The following is a 19,567-nucleotide window of genomic DNA, read 5'->3' on the forward strand; positions in this document are numbered from 1 at the left end:
GAGGAAAGGACAGAATACAAGTTTTTAGTGGGAATTCCATAACTCCAGGCCCTTAAGGCATGGTTGTATTGGGTGCCGCAATAATACTTAGAATTGCACAGACACGTCAGAATCAGAAGAGGACAGAAACATGCAGAAGACTGCAGAAATGGGGTACAACATCAAATGTGATTTTATAAATTGCAACATTGTGTCAGAGCTTTGTATCATGAAGCCACCTGAGGATCGTGAACAGCAATCCTTTCAATAAGCCAGTTCGGTATTCCGACTGCGAATGCACAGGTCGTTTGGGCTAAACACTCGTGGCGGCCATGCCACAGCATGGGTGCAGACCTGCGTCTCGTCTCTATCTAGCCGCGGCTGGCGGGAGCCAGACGGGAGCGGCGGGGCGGAGGAGGGGGGGGGGGGGGGGGGGGGGGGGGGGGGGGGGGGGGCGTCGCAGTGGCGGCCCAGGCCCACAGGTGCCGTGGAAAAGTAACAACAACTCCAGCTCAACCCCGCCCGTCCCACCGGCGGGACAGGCTGAGTCCAGCGCCAACCCTCCTCACTGGCTGCGGGCCTGGGCCGACACTCCCATCCGCGGACCTCTGGATGGAAGACCCTCCTTCAGACTTCCTACACATTAGGTTTTTGCGCCGTGGTTGGGATGGATGGGAGCGGGGATTTCCACGGGCGCAAGGAACAAATGACATAGAAACATAGAAAATAGGTGCAGGAGGAGGCCCTTCAGCCCTTCGAGCCAGCATCACCATTCATTGTGATCATGGCTGATCGTCCCCAATCAATAACCCGTGCCTGTCTTCTCCCCATATCCCTTGATTCCACTAGCCCCTAGAGCTCTATCTAACTCTCTTAAATCCATACAGTGATTTGGCCTCCACTGCCCTCTGTCCAAAAATTCACAACTCTCTGGGTGAAAAAGTTTTTTCTCACCTCAGTCTTAAATGGCCTCCCCTTTATTCTAAGACTGTGGCCCCTGGTTTTGGACTCACCCAACATTGGGTGCATTTTTCCTGCATCTAGCTTGTCCAGTCCTTTTATAATTGTATATGTTTCTATACAATCCCCCTCATCCTTCTAAACGCCAGCGAATACAAGCCTAGTCTTTTCAATCTTTCCTCATATGACAGTCCCGCCATCCCATGGATCAATCTTTGTGTCATCCGCAAACTTGCTAGTGTTGCTCCTAATGACCGAAAATTTGTCTCGACCCCTCGTCTCTACCGCGCTGGAGATTTCCGCTGGCGCAAGGAACAAATGACCTAAAATTTGCATTGAGTGAACTGACTGTTCTTAACGTCCTCGTAGTACAATGGCATTTTGTGAGGGAGGTTGGATCCCAGCTTACGCTCAACCAACATCGGTCACATGATCCGGACAGGCGGCGGGGGATCAGGAGCTGATGAAAGGCATAGGCAATACTCCGGAATCCTAGTCGGCCTCCGCAAAGCAGCGGGATCGAGGCAGCAGCGCCCGACACCGGGAGTAGAGGTGTCAGTTCTTCCAGCAGTGAGGCACCAGCTACCGCGGACCGTTTACCTGTCCGGTGCTGACTCCTCGATCCCGGGATCCAACCACCCTGACAAAACGCCGATGTGTGCTGAGGATGGTAACAACAACTCCAGCTCAACCCCTCCCATCCCACCCGCCGCTGAGTCCAGTTCACTCAATGCAAACTTTAGGTCATTTGTTCCTTGCGCCCGCGGAAATCTCCAGCGCGGTCGAGACGAGGGGCTTCTGAAGTTGCATTCTCTCGATTGAGAACATTTTCTCGACTCTCCTAGAAACAACAAGCCATGGCTTTACCACTGGTTGTCAGTCTAACTGAAACTTCTCTTCCCCCACCTCGTCTCTCCCTGTCGCATCTACCCCCCTCTCTCTCTCTCTCTCTCTCGCTGTTACACCCTGCTCTCCCCCGCTACCAGGCTGCTACATTCGCTTTTTTAATTCTCGAATGACCTTTGAAACATCCCATGATTCCTTACTTTTTTCTGAATACCGAACTGGCTTATTTGCTTAAACATACTAAAAAGGAAGGTAGACAAAATTGCTGGAGAAACTCAGTGGGTGCGACAGCATCTATGGAGCGAAGGAAATAGGCAACGTTTCGGGCCGAAACCCTTCTTCAGACTGATGCAAGGTGGGGGTAGGGGGCGGGAAGAAGAAAGGAAGAGGAGGAGCCAGAGGGCTGAGGGAGAGCTGAGAAGGGGAGGAGAGAGCAAGGCCTATCGGAAATTGGAGAATTCAATGTTCAGGCCACCGAGATGCAGACTGCCCAAGCGGAATATGAGGTGCTGCTCCTCCAGTTTCCAGTGGTGCTCACTCTGGCAATGGAGGAGGCCCAGGACAGAAAGGTCGGATACGGAATGGGAGGGGAAGTTGAAGTGCTGAGCCACAGGGAGATCAGGTTGGTTAATGCGGACCTAGTGGAGGTGTTCGGCGAAACGATCGCCAAGCCTACGCTTGGTCTCACCGATGTAGATCTCATAATGTTGTATACTTCTACCAGGTCTCCCCACAACTCCGACGTTCCAGAGAAAATAATTCAAGTTTGCCTAACCGCTCCCTGTTGCCAATACCTGCTATTCAAGAGATTATTTTGGTAAACTTCCTCTGCACCCTTTCTAAAGACTCCACAACTGTCCGGTAATGGGACGACCAGAACTGCATGCAATACTGCAAATGCAGCAATAACCAAGGCCCTATAAAGCTGCTTCAAAACTTGCTGACACTTATACTCAATACTCCAATCTATAAAAGCAAGCATATCATATGCCTTCTTTACCACTATCTACTTGTGTTACCAATTTCAGGAAGTGATGGATCCTTAAGATCCTTCTATGCAACAATGCTGGTAAGGGTCATGCTGTTAATTGTATATTTATCACTTACATTTTACCTTCCAAAGTGCAACACCCCATGCTTGCATGGATTAAAATCCATCTGCCAATTCTCTGCTTATGTACATGCTGCTGTATACTTTGACCGCCTTCCTCACAGTCCATGACCCCTAGCAATGTTGGCGTAATCTGCAAACTCACTAACCAATTAGACTACGTGTGTGTGTTTACGTGTGTGTGTTTACGTGCGTGCGTGTGCGTGTGCGTGTGTGTGTGTGTGTGTGTGTGTGTGTGCATTATTAGAGCCAGGATGTTTAGGTACTAAAAAACTGTGAAATAGGCAGGCAAAAAGGCATAATAAAATTACAAAAAAGGCACGAAAAAGGCATTTATTGACAAAATAAGACATAAAAAGGCATGTCTTTCCTCCACCAAAATGTGGTTAAAATGATAATATAAAGGAATACTACATTAAATGACCAAAGTTGCCTGGTTGCACGTAATTACTAGCATTTTTTTCAAATTATCCCCATCAGAATATCAACCCTTCCATAAGGCTCAGGAGCTGAATGGAACCATTCCTCCCATCGTGTCTGCTCTGCCATTATATCGCAGCTGATCTATTTTTCCGCTCTCAGGCCATTCCCCTGTCTTCTCCATGTAACCTTTGATGCCCTTACTAACGAAGAACCTATCAATCTCCACTTTAAAAAAAAAATACGCAAAGACTTCATCTCCACTGCCATCTGTGGCAATGAATTTCACAGATTCAGCACCATCCAGCTAAAGAAATTCCTCCTCATCTACATTCTGAAGAATGTCCTTTTATTCTGAGGTTGTGCCCTATGATCCCAGGCTCTCTCACTACTGGAATCCTCCTCTCCACATCCACCGTGTCTAGGCTCTTCATTATTCCTCGACAGAACAAAAGAAAATCTATTTAGCATTATACATTTACTTTAGACTTTACTTTCGAGATACAGTGTGGAGACAGGCCCTTCGGCTCACCGAGTCCTTGCCGACCAGCAATCACTCTGTACAATAACATTATCATACACACTAGGGACAATTTACAATTTTACCTAAGCCAATTAACCTACAAACCCATACATCTTTGGAGTGTGGAAGGAAACCAGAGCATCTGGAGAAAAACCATGCAGTCACAGGGAAAATGTACAAATGTACAGACAGCACCTGTAATCAGAATCAAACCCGGGTCTCTGGCGCTGTGAGGCAGCAGCACTGCTGTCCTTGTTTATTTTGAAGAAACTTAAATCTTAAAAAGGTAAGTCAAAAGGTAGTTATTTCTCCACCTTACCTGGTCTAACATCACTTCCATTCTTCCAGATCCTCCTGCTGGTTATTGTTGGTTGTTCATCCAGTATTACCCAGCTGTAGCACTAGGTTCTTCCCACTAAGATGTTGGATGCACCATTTAGAGATTAGTATGATTACTTCACAAGGGCCACCAAATAAATCTATTAGTCCCTATACACATCCCACATAAATGGAAGGGCACCCTCAACTCTTAACTTCCCTTTATGTTATCACCTACATTACTGAGAAAATGCACAACTTACCTCTCCCATTGGTACGGAACATTTGCATTTTTCAGCTTGAAATTGTGCAATATGGTGCATACTGTAGCGAGTCTTTTAACTTACACTTGGATGCAATATATATGCTTTAAATTGGATTGGAGCGTTTTTGAAAGGGGGGAGGCTGTGCGATCACTGATCACTGGCCTTGGGGGTACCCGGTGAGGGAGTGGAGCAACCGAGTGGGGAGAGGGTGTGGAAGAAGGGTGTCCCCCCTCCCAGGGTAGGAAGCTTTTGAAATTTGATGTATTAAAATTATGTTTTAGTGCACTGTAGAAGTATGATTTCAATGTTTTTTGTATGAAGTATTTTTAAGAGATAACTTTTTAAGGGGTAAGGGTGATGGGTGTATGGAACAAGCTGCCAGAGGAGGTAGTTGAGGCAGGGACCATCCCAACATTTAAGAAAAAGTTAGACTGATACATGGATAGGACAGGTTTGGAGGTATGGACCAAAAGCAGGTGGCGTAGCTGGGACATGTTGGCGGGTGTGGGCAAGTTGCACCGAAGGGCCTGTTTTCACACTGTATCACTCTATGACTACATTAGACCTCCACCATGCATGAATGCTTCAAAATCAAGTGATCGAGTTTTATTGCCATATACTCAAGCATAGAAACATAGAAAATAGGTGCAGAAATGGGCCATCGGCCCTTCGAGCCAGCACTGCCATTCAATATGATCATGGCATTTCATCTAAAATCAGTACCTCTTTCCTGTTTTTTCCCCATATCCCTTGATGTCGTTAGCCCCAAGAACTAAATGTAACTCTCTCTTGAAAACATCCAGTGAATTGGCCTGCACTGTCTTCTGTGGCAGAGAATTCCACAGATTCACAACTCTCTGCGTGAGGAAAGTTTGTTCTCATCTCTGTCCTAACTGGCCCCCCCTTTATTCTTAAACTGTGACCCATGGTTCTGAACGCCCTCAACATCGGGAACATTTTTCTTGCAGTTACAGTAAGTGAAAATCTAGCAGGCAAGCAGGATGCTTTCACCAACCATCCCCATTTGAAGTCCACTATCTTCCACCGTATCTACCCAGTGCTTGGTACTTACTTCCAGCAGCCACTGGTTGACCTCCAGGATGCACCAAGCCGCAGCCTGATCCATGCCGATCACCTGGGCGAATTCAGCAGAGACTCTTACGGTAGCGGCGCAACGCTTCAAGTCTCACGCTCAAAGCGTGAGAGTTGGCAGCCCTGATGTTTCCTGCCTCGAGTGTGTCCAAGCCCTTAACAATCTTGTATGTTTCACTGAGATCCCTTCTCATCCTAAACTCCAGAGTGTACAAGGTCAGCTGCTCCATTCTCTCAGCATATAACAGTCCTGCCATCCCAGGAATTAACCTTGTAAACCAATAGCAAGAATGTCCTTCCTCAAATTAGGGGACCAAAACTGCACACAATACTCCAGGTGTGGTCTCACAAGGGCCCTGAACAACTGCAGAAGGACCTATTTGCTCCTATACTCAACTCCTCTTGTTATGAAGGCCAACATGCCATTGGCTTTCTTCACTGCTTGCTGTACCTGCATGCTTACTTTCATAGACTGATGTACAAGGACCCCCAGATCCCGTTGTACTTCCCCTTTTCCCAACTTGATGCCATTTAGATAGTAATCTGCCTTCCTGTTTTTGGTACCAAAGTGGAAAACCTCACATTTATCCGCATTAAACTTCATCTGCCATGCATCTGCTCACTCCCCCAACCTGTCCAAGTCACCCTGCATTCTCATAGCATCCTCCTCACAGTTCACACTGCCACCCAGCTTTGTGTCATCTGCAAATTTGCTAATGTTACTTTGAATCCCTTCATCCAAATCATTGATGTATATTGTAAATAGCTGTGGTCCCAGCACCGAGCCTTGCGGTACCCCACTGGTCACTGCCTGCCATTCTGAAAGGGACCCGTTAATTCCTACTCTCTGTTTCCTGTCTGCCAACCACTTCTCTATCCATGTCAGCACTCTACCCCCAATACCATGTGCCCTCATTTTTTCCACTAATCTTCTATGTGGGACCTTATCAAATGCTTTCTGAAAGTCCAGGTACACTACATCCACTGGCTCTCCCTTGTCCATTTTCCTAGTTACATCATCAAAAAATTCCAGAAGATTCGTCAAGCATGATTTCCCCTTCATTATCCATGCTGACTCAGACCGATCCTGTTACTGCTATCCAAATGTGCAGCTATCTCATCTTTTATAATTGACTCCAGCATCTTCCCCACCACCGAAGTCAGGCTAACTGGTCTATAATTCCCCGTTTTCTCTCTCCCGCCCTTCTTAAAAAGTGGGATAACATTAGCTACCCTCCAATCCACAGGAACTGATCCTGAGTGTATAGAACATTGGAAAATTATCACCAATGCATCCACAATTTCTAGAGCCACTTCCTTAAGTACCCTGGGATGCAGACCATCAGGCCCTGGGGATTTATCAGCCTTCAGTCCCATAAGTCTATCCAACACCATTTCCTGCCTAATGTGGATTTCCTCCAGTTCTTCTGTCACCCCAGATCCTCTGGCCACTACTATATCAGGAAGATTGTTTGTGTCCTCCTTAGCGAAGACAGATCCAAAGCACCTGTTCAACTCATTTGCCATTTCCTTGTTCTCCATAATAAATTCACCTTTTTCTGTTTTCAAGGGTCCAACTTTGGTCTTAACTAATGTTTTGCTCTTCACATACCTAAATAAGCTTTTACTATCCTGCTTTATATTCTTGGCTAGCTTAGCCTCTTACGTCATCTTTTCTCCCCGTATTGTCTTTTTGGTTATCATCTGTTGTTCTTTCAACATTACCCAATCCTCTTGCTTCCCGCTCATCTTTGCTACGTTGTAATTATTTGCTTTAATTTTTATACTGTCCCTGACGTCCCTTGTCAGCCATGGTCGTCCCTTTCTCCCCTTGGAATCTTTCTTCCTCCCAGGAATGAACTGATCCTGCACCTTCTGTAATATTCCTAGAAACCCCTGCCATTTTTGTTCCACTGTCATCCCTGCTAGTGTATCTTTCCAGTCAACTTTGGCCAGCTCCTCCCTCATGGCCCCATAGTCCTCTTTATTCAACTGCAACACTGTTTTGCTTTCAAATGATGAGAAGTGAAAAGCCAGACGAGGTGAAAAGCCAGATCTTTGCTAGTTCATTCAATTTTCCAAATGAAATACAACAGAAATGTAAAAGCCAATAAGTTACTCCATCTGTGTTGGTAATTAGATAAGGTCACTGTTAATTGTTCACACCTGTGAAACAGGTTTTAATTTCAAACACCTGCAACAAGACACAAGGAGAACAAGTTCAATGTTCAATTGAATCTCAAATGTTCCTTCTGCACTTGGCAAAGTTATGGGCTGGGTATTCACAAGAGCTAGTGTGGGTGTGGTGTTTTATGCCATGGTGGTTTTGGGCATAATCTTGAAAACCACTCAGGTAGGCAAGTCCACAAGGAAATGTGTGCCAAATAATGTAAAAGCAACAAAGTGAAGAAAGCAAAACACACAATATTTAGAACCATTGACAATGAGATGGCATATTCACTAATTTATCAGTTTGTCACAGGGGATGCATCAGTAAAAGAAAAAAAGTGTAGGAAAGAACTGCAAATGCTGGTTTAAATTGAAGGTTGACACAAAATGCTGGAGTAACTCAGGAAGCATCTCTGGAGAGAAGGAATGGGTGATGTTTCGGTCGAGACTCTTCTTCAGACTGATGTCAGGGGAGTGGGCGGGACAGAGATAGAAAGTTGTCGAAGACTGTAAGACTGTTGGGAGAACTGAGAAGGGGGAGGGGATGGATAGAGAGAGCTACTTGAAGTTAGAGAAGTCAATGTTCATACCACTGGGGTGCAAGCTGCCCAAGCGAAATATGAGGTGCTGTTCCTCCAATTTGCGCTGGGCCTCACTCTGACAATGGAGGAGGCCCAGGACAGAAAGGGCAGTGTGGGAATGGGAGGAGGAGGTAAAGTGTTTAGCAACCGGGAGATCAGGTAGGCTAAGGCAGACTGAGCAGAGATGCAGCGATCGTTTCGCTGAACACCTCTACTCAGTCTGCCTTAACCTACCTGATCTCTCGGTTGTTCAGCACTTTAATTCCTCCTCCATTCCCAATCTGACTTTTCTGTCCTGGGCTTCCTCCATTGTCAGAGTGAGGCCCAGTGCAAATTGGAGGAACAGCACCTTATATTTCGCTTGGGCAGCTTGCACCCCAGCGGTATGAACATTGACTTTTCTAACTTCAAATTGTCTTTGCTTTCCCTCTCTCTCCATCCCGTCCCCCTTCCCAGTTCTCCCACCAGTCTTACTGTCTCCGACTGCATTCTATCTCTGCCCCACCCACTCCCCTGACATCAGTCTGAAGGGTCTCGACCTAAAACGTCACCCATTCCTTCTATCCAGAGATGCTGCCATTCCGCAAAGAAGAAAATGGTTGATTACGATTCATAATTGACATTGAATTCTTGCCACCAGGGAAACGCATATACTTGTGCATAATACAATAAATTCAACTCAAATTAGCAAATTAACAACAGCAGTTTCTATAGTTGAACAACTTAATATAAATAAATCACCTGGCTTACTTCCAAGATAATGACATTGATACAGGCTTTCACCACAGTTAAATGCTGAAGTCGAGTTCAGAGATACAGGCGGAAGCAGGCCTTTCAGCCCAAGAGTATGCGCTGACCAGTGATCACCCCGTACACTAGCACTATCACTATCCTACAGACTAGGGTCAATTTATGATTTAACCAAAGCCAATTATCCTACCAACCTGTAGGTCTTTGGAATGCGAGAGGAATCCGCAGCACCATCTCAGCAATCCGCAGAGAAAACCCACGCAGGTCATAGGGAGAACATACAAACTCCGTTAAGACAGCACCCATCGTCAAGATCAAACCCAGGTCTCTGGCACTGTAAGGCAGAAACTCTACCGCTACGCCACTGTGCGGCCCATTTCACAAATCTTAGAGTGCTAGAACAGTACAGCAGAGGAACAGCCTCGTGTTGCCCCTCAAATGTGATATTTGAGTAACTTGAGTAATAAAAATCCAATAATTGGGGGGGGAAATGAAGCATTACGGACCCTTAAACATTTTCAACATTCACTCCCCATATCCAGCTCAAAATCCATCTCCTTCAAGAACACTGCAACTCATTGTCTCTCCTTTTGATGTTAGCTTCATAGAAACATAGAAACATAGAAACATAGAAATTAGGTGCTAGGCCATTCGGCCTTTGCACCGCCATTTATATGATCATGGCTGATTGAACCTCCCGTATATCCATACCTTCTGATCCCCTTATGCAAGGGCCATCTAACTCCCTCTTAAATATAGCCAATGAACTGGCCTCAACTACCCTCTGTGGCAGAGAGTTCCAGAGATTCACCATGGAAAAAAGTTCTCCTATCTCGGTTTTGGATTTCCCCTCATCCTTAAGTCCTTGCTGGACTTCCCCAACATCGGAAACAATCTTCCTGCATCTAGCCTGTCCAACCCCTTAAGAATTTTGTAAGTTGAATAAGTATAAACCAAGTCTATCAGTCTTTCCATAAAAATGTGATGTAGAATAACAGAAGCAGCGTGAGGATATTGCATGCAAATGTCCTTCCTCATCTTTTGAGACTTCCTATCTGCAAAAACGAAGTAGTGGATCTTCCCACCTGATGACTGGGTGTACCATGACACCCATTGACATCCTTTCACTATTCCCTTTGAACCTCTCCTATATCCAATTTATGCAGCCAGTATTTGATTGAAAGATAAAGTATGGAATCTGTACTTTGGCTCACCAAGTCCGCACTGAATAACACCAAAATGTGATGTAGAATAACAGAAGCAGCGTGAGGATATTGCATGCAAACAAAACGAAGTAGTGGATCTTCCCAGAACATTGGCAACATGCCGACCAAACACCACACTTCCCCACAAAAGAAACTGTGTAAAAAATGAAATGGTGGCTTGTAATTAACTCACTGGCCACGCACTTGTCTGTGTAAGGTGCTTCAAGTAGGAATATAAGTCAATCCTCCATTTTATCTCACATTTCTTATTTATTTATTTCAAACCTCCAGGAGCAAAATAACAAGCAAACAAGCAACAATATTAGGAAGTATAAATAAGTAAATAGATAAGAAAGCAACGTATATATTAAGTAAGCTGCAGTAAGCTCCCCTGTTTGTAATTGCTTCTATCACCCATTGGTTGAGATTGAACAAAACACAAAGTGTTGGAGCAACTCAGCGGGTCAGGCAGCATCTGGGGAGGAAGTGGATAAGTCCAGTTTGAACTATTGGTTCATGATTACATATACTTACTTTCGAAGTCCCAAGACACTGAATTGTGCAATTAGGCTGTAAATCATGCCGAACAGAATTTAATCCAAATTAGAGATGCAACCAGGTTTTGGGCAATAAGTAACTGCACAGAGTAGATATTAGACATGCATTGACAAGCCAAGCATACCAACCTAATGTCTTGGTGCTGAGGCTGGAAGTCAGCTGAACTATGGCTCAGTGCAGTCACCCCATCTGCCGACATGACTCCCACTCTATACATGTGCACACCCTGACATGCGCATGAGCGGGAGTGGCAAACTGCAGTAGACACAAGGAAGGTGTCAAGAGTTAGGACCCAGTAACATCTTGTTACTTTTACGCTCGTTTTGAGAGGGGCAACACCACCCCACGTCTGCCGACTATCAACAATACCGCCAGCGGGCTGGCTACCGAAGTTGAAAGGAGGAATGTGCACACATTCTCGCTGTCTGAGCACGACGTGAGGAGGGCTCTGACACGGGTGAACACGAGAAAAGCTGCATCTCGGGGCGAGTACTCAAGTCCTGTGCTACGCAGCTAGCTCCAGTGCTCACTACATTATTCAACCTCTCCCTGGACAAGTCCGTGGTCCCTGCCTGCTTCAAAAAATCCATCATTGTACCAGTACCAAAAAATGCCTCCCCAGCCTGTCTGAATGACTACCGTCCGGTGGCCCTTACCTCGGTAGTCATGAAATGCTTTGAGAGGCTGGTGAAGAATCACATCTGCGCCTTCCTCCCTCGGAACATGGACCCGTTGCAGTTTGCATACCGTCCGAACAGATCCACGGACGATGCGGTCTCCCAGGTCTTGCACACCGCTCTCTCCCATCTGGACAGCCAGAAGGGGGGCTACGTGAGGATGCTGTTCATAGACTACAGTTCAGCCTTCAACATGATAGTCCCCACCAGACTGGCCGGGAAGCTAATGGAATTGGGGCTCAACACCTCCCTGTGTGCCTGGGTCCTGGACTTTCTCACCGCCAGGCCCCAGGTAGTCAAGATGGGAGGGAATACATCGGAGTCCCTCACCCTGAGCACAGGATCGCCCCAGGGTTGCGTCCTCAGCCCCCTATTGTACTCCCTGTACACACATGACTGTGTGGCTAGGTTCAGCTCCAACTCAATAATTAAGTTTGCTGATGACACTGTGGTGGTGGGCCTGATAACAGACAACGATGAGAAGGCCTACCGGGAGGAGGTGACTGATCTAGCACTCTGGTGCCAGGATAACAGCCTCCTCTTGAACATCAAAAAAATGAAGAAGCTGATCATGGACTTTAGGAGGGCACATCATCCGAGGACGTACACTCCATTGAGGATAAATGGGGATCCTGTGGATTTGGTGAACTGTTTTAAATATCTGGGAGTCCACATCTCCGAGGATATGACATGGGCATCACACGCCTCAGCACCCGTGAGTAAGGCAAGGCAGCGCCTTTACCACCTCAGGCAATTGAGGCAATTTAGAGTGTCTCCGAGGATCCTCCAGTGCTTCTACGCAGCGGCGGTGGAAAGCATCTTGTCCGGAAATATTACCATTTGCTTTGGGAATTGCTCTGCCAAGGACAAGAAGAATCTGCAGAGAGTAGTGCGTTCGGCCGAATGCACTATGGGAACTTCACTCGCCCCCCTGCAGGAACTATACAACAGTAGGTGCAACTCCAGAGCAAATAAAATCATGGGAGACCTCTTCCACCCCTGCAATGGACTGTTCCAGCTGCTACGGTCAGGCAAATGCCTCCGTTGCCATGCGGTGAGAACGGAGAGGTTGAGGAGTTTCTTCCCAGAGGCCATTCGGACTGTAAACGCCTATCTCACCAGGGGCTAACTCTACTGAACGTTTTTCCTTTCATTATTTATTATGTAAAATAATATGTGTGTTACGATTGTGTTTATAATTTGTTTGGTTGTTTGTCTATTGCACAAAAGTCCGCGAGCATTGCCACATTCATTTCACTGCACATCTCGTATGTGTATGTGACAAATAAACTTGACTTGACTTGACGAACACCCACACTCTGAAATACAGAGAAACTTCTCATGTTTTGTGAGAATTGGCGAGGGCAGGGAGAGATTAATAGACATATCTGGGTTGGACGATAGATAGTGCAACATTACATGTGATTTTAATGACAATGCACTGTGGTTAGATGATTGCGCAGACAAAAAAAACAGTTTGGATACGTTATTATTTTAGTTAATTTGCAAAGTGTTTTCTTACCGTGTTTATTTTCAAAGTCAAATTCCGAATCGCATATTTTAAATAGTTGAATTTCTCTCTTACTTTTACTTTGTGGTGTTTTGTGCTCAAGCTTTTTTGCGATAACTTTTGTTTGGTGCACGCTTTTGGTTTGTCTTGCGGGATCTGACTTTTTTTTTGTGAATTAACTCTGTCTCTCTCTCCCCCCTCCATGAAAGTTTCAGCTTATTTTTCTGAATGAACTCCTTCCTCTTGGTCTCTCGCGGCTCGCTGCATTTGACCTTTTTTTGTGAATGAACTTTTCCCTCCCCCACGTCCCCTCTCGGTTGCTGGCTGTACCTGTTATTTTTTTGTGAATGAATGTACCTCCCCCACAACCTCTTGCTGTCTGGTTTTGTTGACTTTTCATCCTCCTCTCTCTTGTGAAATAAACTCGCCTTCTCTCACTTTGAAAGGGCTCCTTTCTCTCTCTCGCTCTCTCGTTCTCCCATTCTTTCGCCTGGAGGGAAACTGTTGCTCTATGAATAAACATATCAATCAGCTGAAAAGCAGCCCGCACCATTGGTTCACTCACCAAAGCCATGCAAATCTGTCTGGTCATGCACAAAGTGCCACCCCCCCGTTGCTGCGGGAACCATTCTTCCTGCCTGATTAGACAGCTTGAAAACTGTTGCTCAGATTATATTAAAGAAACAGTGGGAAAGAGACGAGGGTATTTTTTTTATGAAGTCGAAAACGCTCAACCGCAGAACTTTTAACTCACTTTGTATTTCTCGAACCAAAGTTCCTCTTTTTTGCCAAAAGCAACGCTTGAACATGCAAGCGTTGCAGTTGCCAAGAGCAAAACAGCATATACGTTATAAAATAATAAAACAAAAACACATCTGCAGACTTGTAGGAAACGTCATTGTTGCTCGGGGTTTGTGAGTCCTGCAATTATTAAGCACGACCAGGTCAGAAATGTTGCAATTGTTGCTGTACTTTCCGATTTTAGTTTCCTGCTTTACTCTTAACGCTTAATTTCCAAATATTATGCACAAAATAGTGTTCTCTGGTTCATAACAGATGTGGCGAAACGCGTCGGGCAACATGGAGAAGCTTTCAGGCAGGCTCGGATAACTTGAATAAATGATCGATGTGAGGCAGAAATTATGCAGCCAGATTTATGTACGCTCCGGTCCCAGAAAAGAAGTACTGCTTCGCCCGCACTGATTTTAAACCTGGACTTTGCATTGAGGTGAAGCTGTGCTCGGTTACAATCTAAGACTCTGCAACCTGATTTAAACCACGAATGTCTCCGTCTTCTCTTTCAAGGATAGTGATGTTCAGAATTATATATGATTAACGCCATATTATTTTAGACTCCCCCCCTCCACATCTCCCATTTACCGAGGCGTTAGAAACTAGGTTAGTCTTCGCGGAAGAAAGCCTGTATCTTTAATCAAGTAGAGGAGTGAGTGATTGACGGATGGAAATTGGAGCCGATGAAATAGACAGGCGACCAATGGGAGAGATCCGTGAGAAAACACTGGAGGCCCCTGGAGGAGAAGCAAAGGAAAAACGAGTGAATTGAGCACAATCATAGGTCTGGGCTGTCTTGAAAGGACTTACATCAACTAATTCATGCTATTTACCAAATCTGACGGGGATATTTATAGGCGATCGCACTACACCCATTCAGGTGAGACCCTGTTCAACTTTTGCAAGCCTCTAGAGCATTGCGTGATACAGCTTTGCAGAAATAATAATGGGAATAAAACGCTCTCCATCTCGCCCCGTTATCTGCATATAGGGACAACATTTGGGAATCCCACGCTGATCGCCATTACCAGTTTACTGTGTACTGCCCGGGTCTGCAAATCCCTTTATATCGATGCGAACGCACACTCACAGATAATTCTGAAGTGCAGGGATAGAAGCAGTTTATCTGCTTGTGCGTGTATCGGTGTCTTGCCAACCTCCGCCGTACGCCGCTAATTCCCTGCAGTTTGTCCGTGTTTTCAGGCCGATCGCTATCTCTCTGGAACAGGCTGGGGCGGTAGTCTGAGATTTTTTTTTGTGAATGGTGCGCTGCAGGCTAATTACTTATGCAAGTTCAGGCGGTCCATTCAAGAATTTTCTTTGGCCATCTTGTCTGTCATTGTAGGCTGATCGAGTCCGTCAAGGCACAGTCTCTATCTAAATGCTGAAGAATAAAGCGAGCTAAGAGTTTGCGATGAGCTGCGGAATGGACGGATACTACGACCAGCAAGTGCCTTACATGGTGACTCCTGTAAGTGAACTGACAAGTGGATTAGTATAAAAACTTGACGACGGACGTGATTTTTTAAATTAATATTACAGTTTTACGAACAGTCATCACTATAACTTCAGCTGCACACCATTTTGTTAATGCTTATAACAAAAAAAGGCACCTGTGGAGATTAACACAACACATTTTAAAATAAGTGAATATCTGAGGCTTTAGGATTTGAACCCATCTCCCCACCCCACTCTCCCTCACCCTTCCAGCCTTACACCAGAGCTGAGTAAAGCTCAGTTGTCGTACCTCAACTCGACCAGACTTTAAATTGTCATCATTATGAGAAATTATGCAACGCCACAGAAGTAGGCAGAAGCTTCAACAGTCAGCAGGACATTAAACAGCTGTTCATTATTTGTCAACCAGGACCGTCCTGTTGTAAATACCAGCAGAGGAAACGCAGCTTTTTACTGTGTTTGACAAATGTAGAACTACATTTTCCTTTATGTATCACTGTGGCTGTATAACATGCTACATTACCGCACATACACCAAACAGGTCTCTTATGTTTTCATATTTTAAAAAACATCATCAGTTATTTTGACATCCTATACAACATTCGCGTGACTGCTAAATACAAATTGATTAAATGGTTTGCCACAGATAGTTGAAAAAGAAAACACATCCACGTGGTGGACCGAGATCAAGTTTTCACTTGTTTTATCAACATTAAGCTCCCAAAGTACATATACTTGCCAAAGCCAGGCGTACTGATTTTGAGGGTTTTTTTTGTCCTCTCAACCCGGAGTGAGTCCCAGCGACATGCGTTGTATACTTTCCGTGCAGTAGATGTGTTTGGATCCACGTTTTAACAAACATGTCGTCTTCTGTAGAAACCGCATGGAGGGAAATGTAGTGAAAGGACAAGTGAAAGGAAAAGGAAACTCGTTGACACAGATTTAGCTCAAGATTCAGAAGGTAACTTTTTTTTTTCAAAATTAAATATCTTCCGCCTACTTTATTGCGCCCCTAATCATTATTTGCATTAAAATATTTCAAAATAAATAGTGACCTCTGTCACTAGCATTTGAGAGCAAAAGTTTACAAATCCACGTCTGTCATCTACTATGAAATAAATGCATTCGTAGTTTATATAATCACTCTGTGGGACAGGTTGTACCCATTTTTCTGCTTAGTGTCGAGTTTTAGTCTTTGCACAATATGTTCCGTAACTTCATAATATATGTGGTGATTGAGAAAATATATATTTAAAACCAAGGAGATGGTGCATAGTCGGTCAATTGAATCAATCGTGCAAACGTCTGTCTGCCTAATCTCTTATTATTGCAGTTAACTCATAATATTGTTGACTGATTTCAACTAAAAAGATAAGGAAAATGTTTTTTTTTATATCTTGGGAGCGTTCAAGGTGGTTCACATCATTTACACATGAGACGTAGGATCTGATCAATATTGCTATTTAAGATATTCGTCCAAGTTTAGAGCATTATACAGATATACTGTTCCATCATATTGAATGTTAACACAAGGTTATTAGAAATCCATTTCACGTGTTTTCTGCTGACTTGATTTCAGATTGCGTTTAAAAAATAAGATCCCTATTGCATCTTTAAACAATGGCCTGACTTTGTGTTTTCATTCTCTCCGTATCTTGCAGAACTGTTTCAGGATTTGAGTCAGCTGCAGGAAACGTGGCTCGCAGAAGGTAAGAAAACTGTCTCATCCCTAGGAGATAGAATTGAAAAAAAAAATGTAGAAAATAAATACAATTGCGACGCCTAAAAGTTGCGTTCCGAACGTGAAGCCCAATTAATTGAGCTCAAAAAGAGCCACCTCATATGTCATGCATACATTATAGACTGTGATTAGTCTGCCTTGGGGAACTCAGGGCTGATCTTCCCAGTGTCATCACAGATTACCAGGAGAAATTGCTTCCAGTATACAATCACATCTGCTTTTGGGGGGAAGATCTGCAGCCGCCCAGACAGCTAGACTTAAGTTTGAAAGCACCATTTAGTTTTGACTGGCGATGATTTCACTTGATCAATCTTCATTGCTGCTGGAGAATTTTTTGAGCGTGAATTATTAAGCTGCATCTGAACTCCGATGGTGCCAAAAAACGAGCTTTGATGTTCTTTAGGTGTTGTTTTCTGATGGCAAAAAGTGTTTATATTCCTCGATTCATCGCGACGGGATGCTTCAGGATCTGAGTGCAAGTGTCTTTTATCCAGCTTGCTCACAGCACAGAAGTTTAGGTTTGTGGCTAGTATATTTAAAATCTCTTAAATTTATTTGTAAAACAGGGGGGGAATCCGAAACTCGGACGATGTTGAGCCCTATAACTTTAGATTGCATATGGGTTTTTTTAAAGCATGTTGTTAATATAAATTAGCCTTAATTTCACGCCAACATTAATTTCAAATAATTCTCGTTGGTTTTAAATTATATCAATTTGCTTCATGTATAATTTCCAGTGTCATTCGGAATTTGTACTAAGTTATTTCTAATGTTAAATAGTTTTATTATCGATACATAGTCTAAACATGACATACAAGACTGTTTGCATGAACTTTGGACGTAATATATAGTTCGATTTAATCACTATGTAATTTTGAGTTTTAGTCAACATTTGTTACACAAATTATAGCGGGAGGAAAAGTTCTGTTTGTGCTTCAGTTCTGTTTGCATTTTTAAATGATACTGGTTTTATCATTGGCATTGCCAAAGTTTGATCCTCATCCGCAAATCTGAGCACCAAATGGAACGCAGGTCGTCCCCATTCTTGTAAAGAAAGTCACCTTAATAACGTGGTGGTTAATAAAATAGATATAAGTTAAAGTAACAAATTGTGATCATTGGTTTTCATTGAAATACATAGCTTAACCCATTGACCACTCTCTTGAAATCCCACTTTACAATCCTATGTATTCTTTTCGTGCTGGGACGTTTAGGCTTCTGTCTGTACATATCTATTCGGGAATTAACTCTGGCAACTTTTAAACAAGAATAATCTAAAATAAAACTAGTTCCTTTTACTCCGCGTTTGTTCCTACATCTTTTGAGACGTTCAATAGCATTTGAATAGTCTGATTGAAATGACTGGGCGCCATAAGGATAGGAGGAATAGACGTTTCCTGCCTTTTCATTGGGCTGTGTGGGATGACCAGGTGTTCAAAAGTCTCCGAGATACTTAAAATAGCAATTTCACTGAAAATAAATTGATTTCTGAATGGAACGCTCCATAAATTTGCTTTGTTGGTATTTAAAGTAGTAAGTAATTTCCTGTGACGATCGTGCAAAACACATGATTATTAAGATATATTAATAATTCTATGTGTTTATGGTAAGGACGTGCATTTGAGTGAGTCATCAATTCAGGTATAAACATCAAGTAGATAATACCGATGAACAGGCGGTACTGGGTTGTTAATGTACAAGGGGCAATATATTTTTCCTAATGTAATTTTATGTTCCAGATGTATGCGCAATCTCGGTGAACTCTAGTAATACTGATATATATATATATATATGATAGTTGATAAACTATAATATATAAGGTATCAATGGTAAAGAACGCAGGAGGGATGGTCCATATTATCAATAATATATAGTTGGTGTGTAGAGTATTAAGCGCAAGGATCTTTGATTCAGCGATGTCCTGTTGTAACAAAACTTGGTCAAACGCTCATGTTCCTTTGGCAACTTTTTGTTTGCTTGTTACGATCGCTATTTTTAAAAATAACATTGGACAAAACAATCTGCCGTTATCCCTTCAACGCATTTGCAAAATAACTATGCAGCTGGATTATTGCCATTCCCGTCTGCAAACACCGCGCCTTTTGCCGATGCGTTGTGTGTGCTGCAGTTGGAAGTTGGGAAACACTAATGGGAAGAATGAATGATTGGGGACAGGATGTTCTGGAAGCAGATAGAAAGTAACCAAAGTATACTCGAGTGTCTCAGGATCCAGAAAGCATTTTGAATAAGCAACAGAATGGAATTGATCAAAAAATAAATGCTGTTTTCTTTCTACTTTTGGTAGAAATGTATCCGAGTTGTTTCCGTTCTGTTGTGCACGGATTATTGGCTTGTAATTTAAAGAGACAGCTTTGAGCAAAGATACTAGAGGAGCCAAGCACGTTAGGTAAAAAATATATATTTTTGAAGTATTCGGTACATACGGAGCAACTTCAGTCTGCCCCAAACAGCCAGTGCGTTTTGACATTGTGTGGCATTGTGTGGTTACTGACCGCTAACGGAGCGTAAATGGAGAACGGTTCGCTTACATCAAAGCAATATACCTGCATTGTGTTTATTTTATTTGTAATTCAATATTTCTCTCCGCCTC

At 43.8% G+C, this 19,567-nt stretch overlaps 1 protein-coding gene and 1 long non-coding RNA gene across 3 annotated transcripts in view; one reads left to right on the forward strand and one right to left on the reverse strand.

The window, feature by feature from the left end:
• Positions 1-15,155, reverse strand: part of LOC129713052 (uncharacterized) — a 43,666-nt gene extending 28,511 nt beyond the window's left edge. Inside the window, exons 1-2 of the long non-coding RNA XR_008726177.1 lie at positions 14,848-15,155; positions 13,296-14,494 (exon numbers count right to left, since the gene is read on the reverse strand). This is a non-coding gene — a long non-coding RNA (uncharacterized LOC129713052). The remainder of the gene's footprint in view (positions 1-13,295; positions 14,495-14,847) is intronic.
• etv1 (ETS variant transcription factor 1) overlaps positions 14,492-19,567 on the forward strand; it is a 104,470-nt gene continuing 99,394 nt past the window's right edge. The window contains exons 1-4 of one of the 2 annotated variants that reach the window (XM_055661912.1): positions 14,492-14,637; positions 15,103-15,228; positions 16,092-16,176; positions 16,877-16,924. In XM_055661912.1, coding sequence (XP_055517887.1) covers positions 15,172-15,228; positions 16,092-16,176; positions 16,877-16,924 — 190 coding nt within the window. In that variant the 5' untranslated portion in view covers positions 14,492-14,637; positions 15,103-15,171. Of the gene's footprint in view, positions 14,638-15,102; positions 15,229-16,091; positions 16,177-16,876; positions 16,925-17,049; positions 17,475-19,567 lie in introns of those variants that run through there. The other variant, XM_055661922.1, reaches the window with a different exon arrangement.

Source organism: Leucoraja erinacea, chromosome 2, assembly GCF_028641065.1.
Source record: "Leucoraja erinacea ecotype New England chromosome 2, Leri_hhj_1, whole genome shotgun sequence".
Lineage (NCBI taxonomy): Eukaryota > Metazoa > Chordata > Chondrichthyes > Rajiformes > Rajidae > Leucoraja > Leucoraja erinaceus.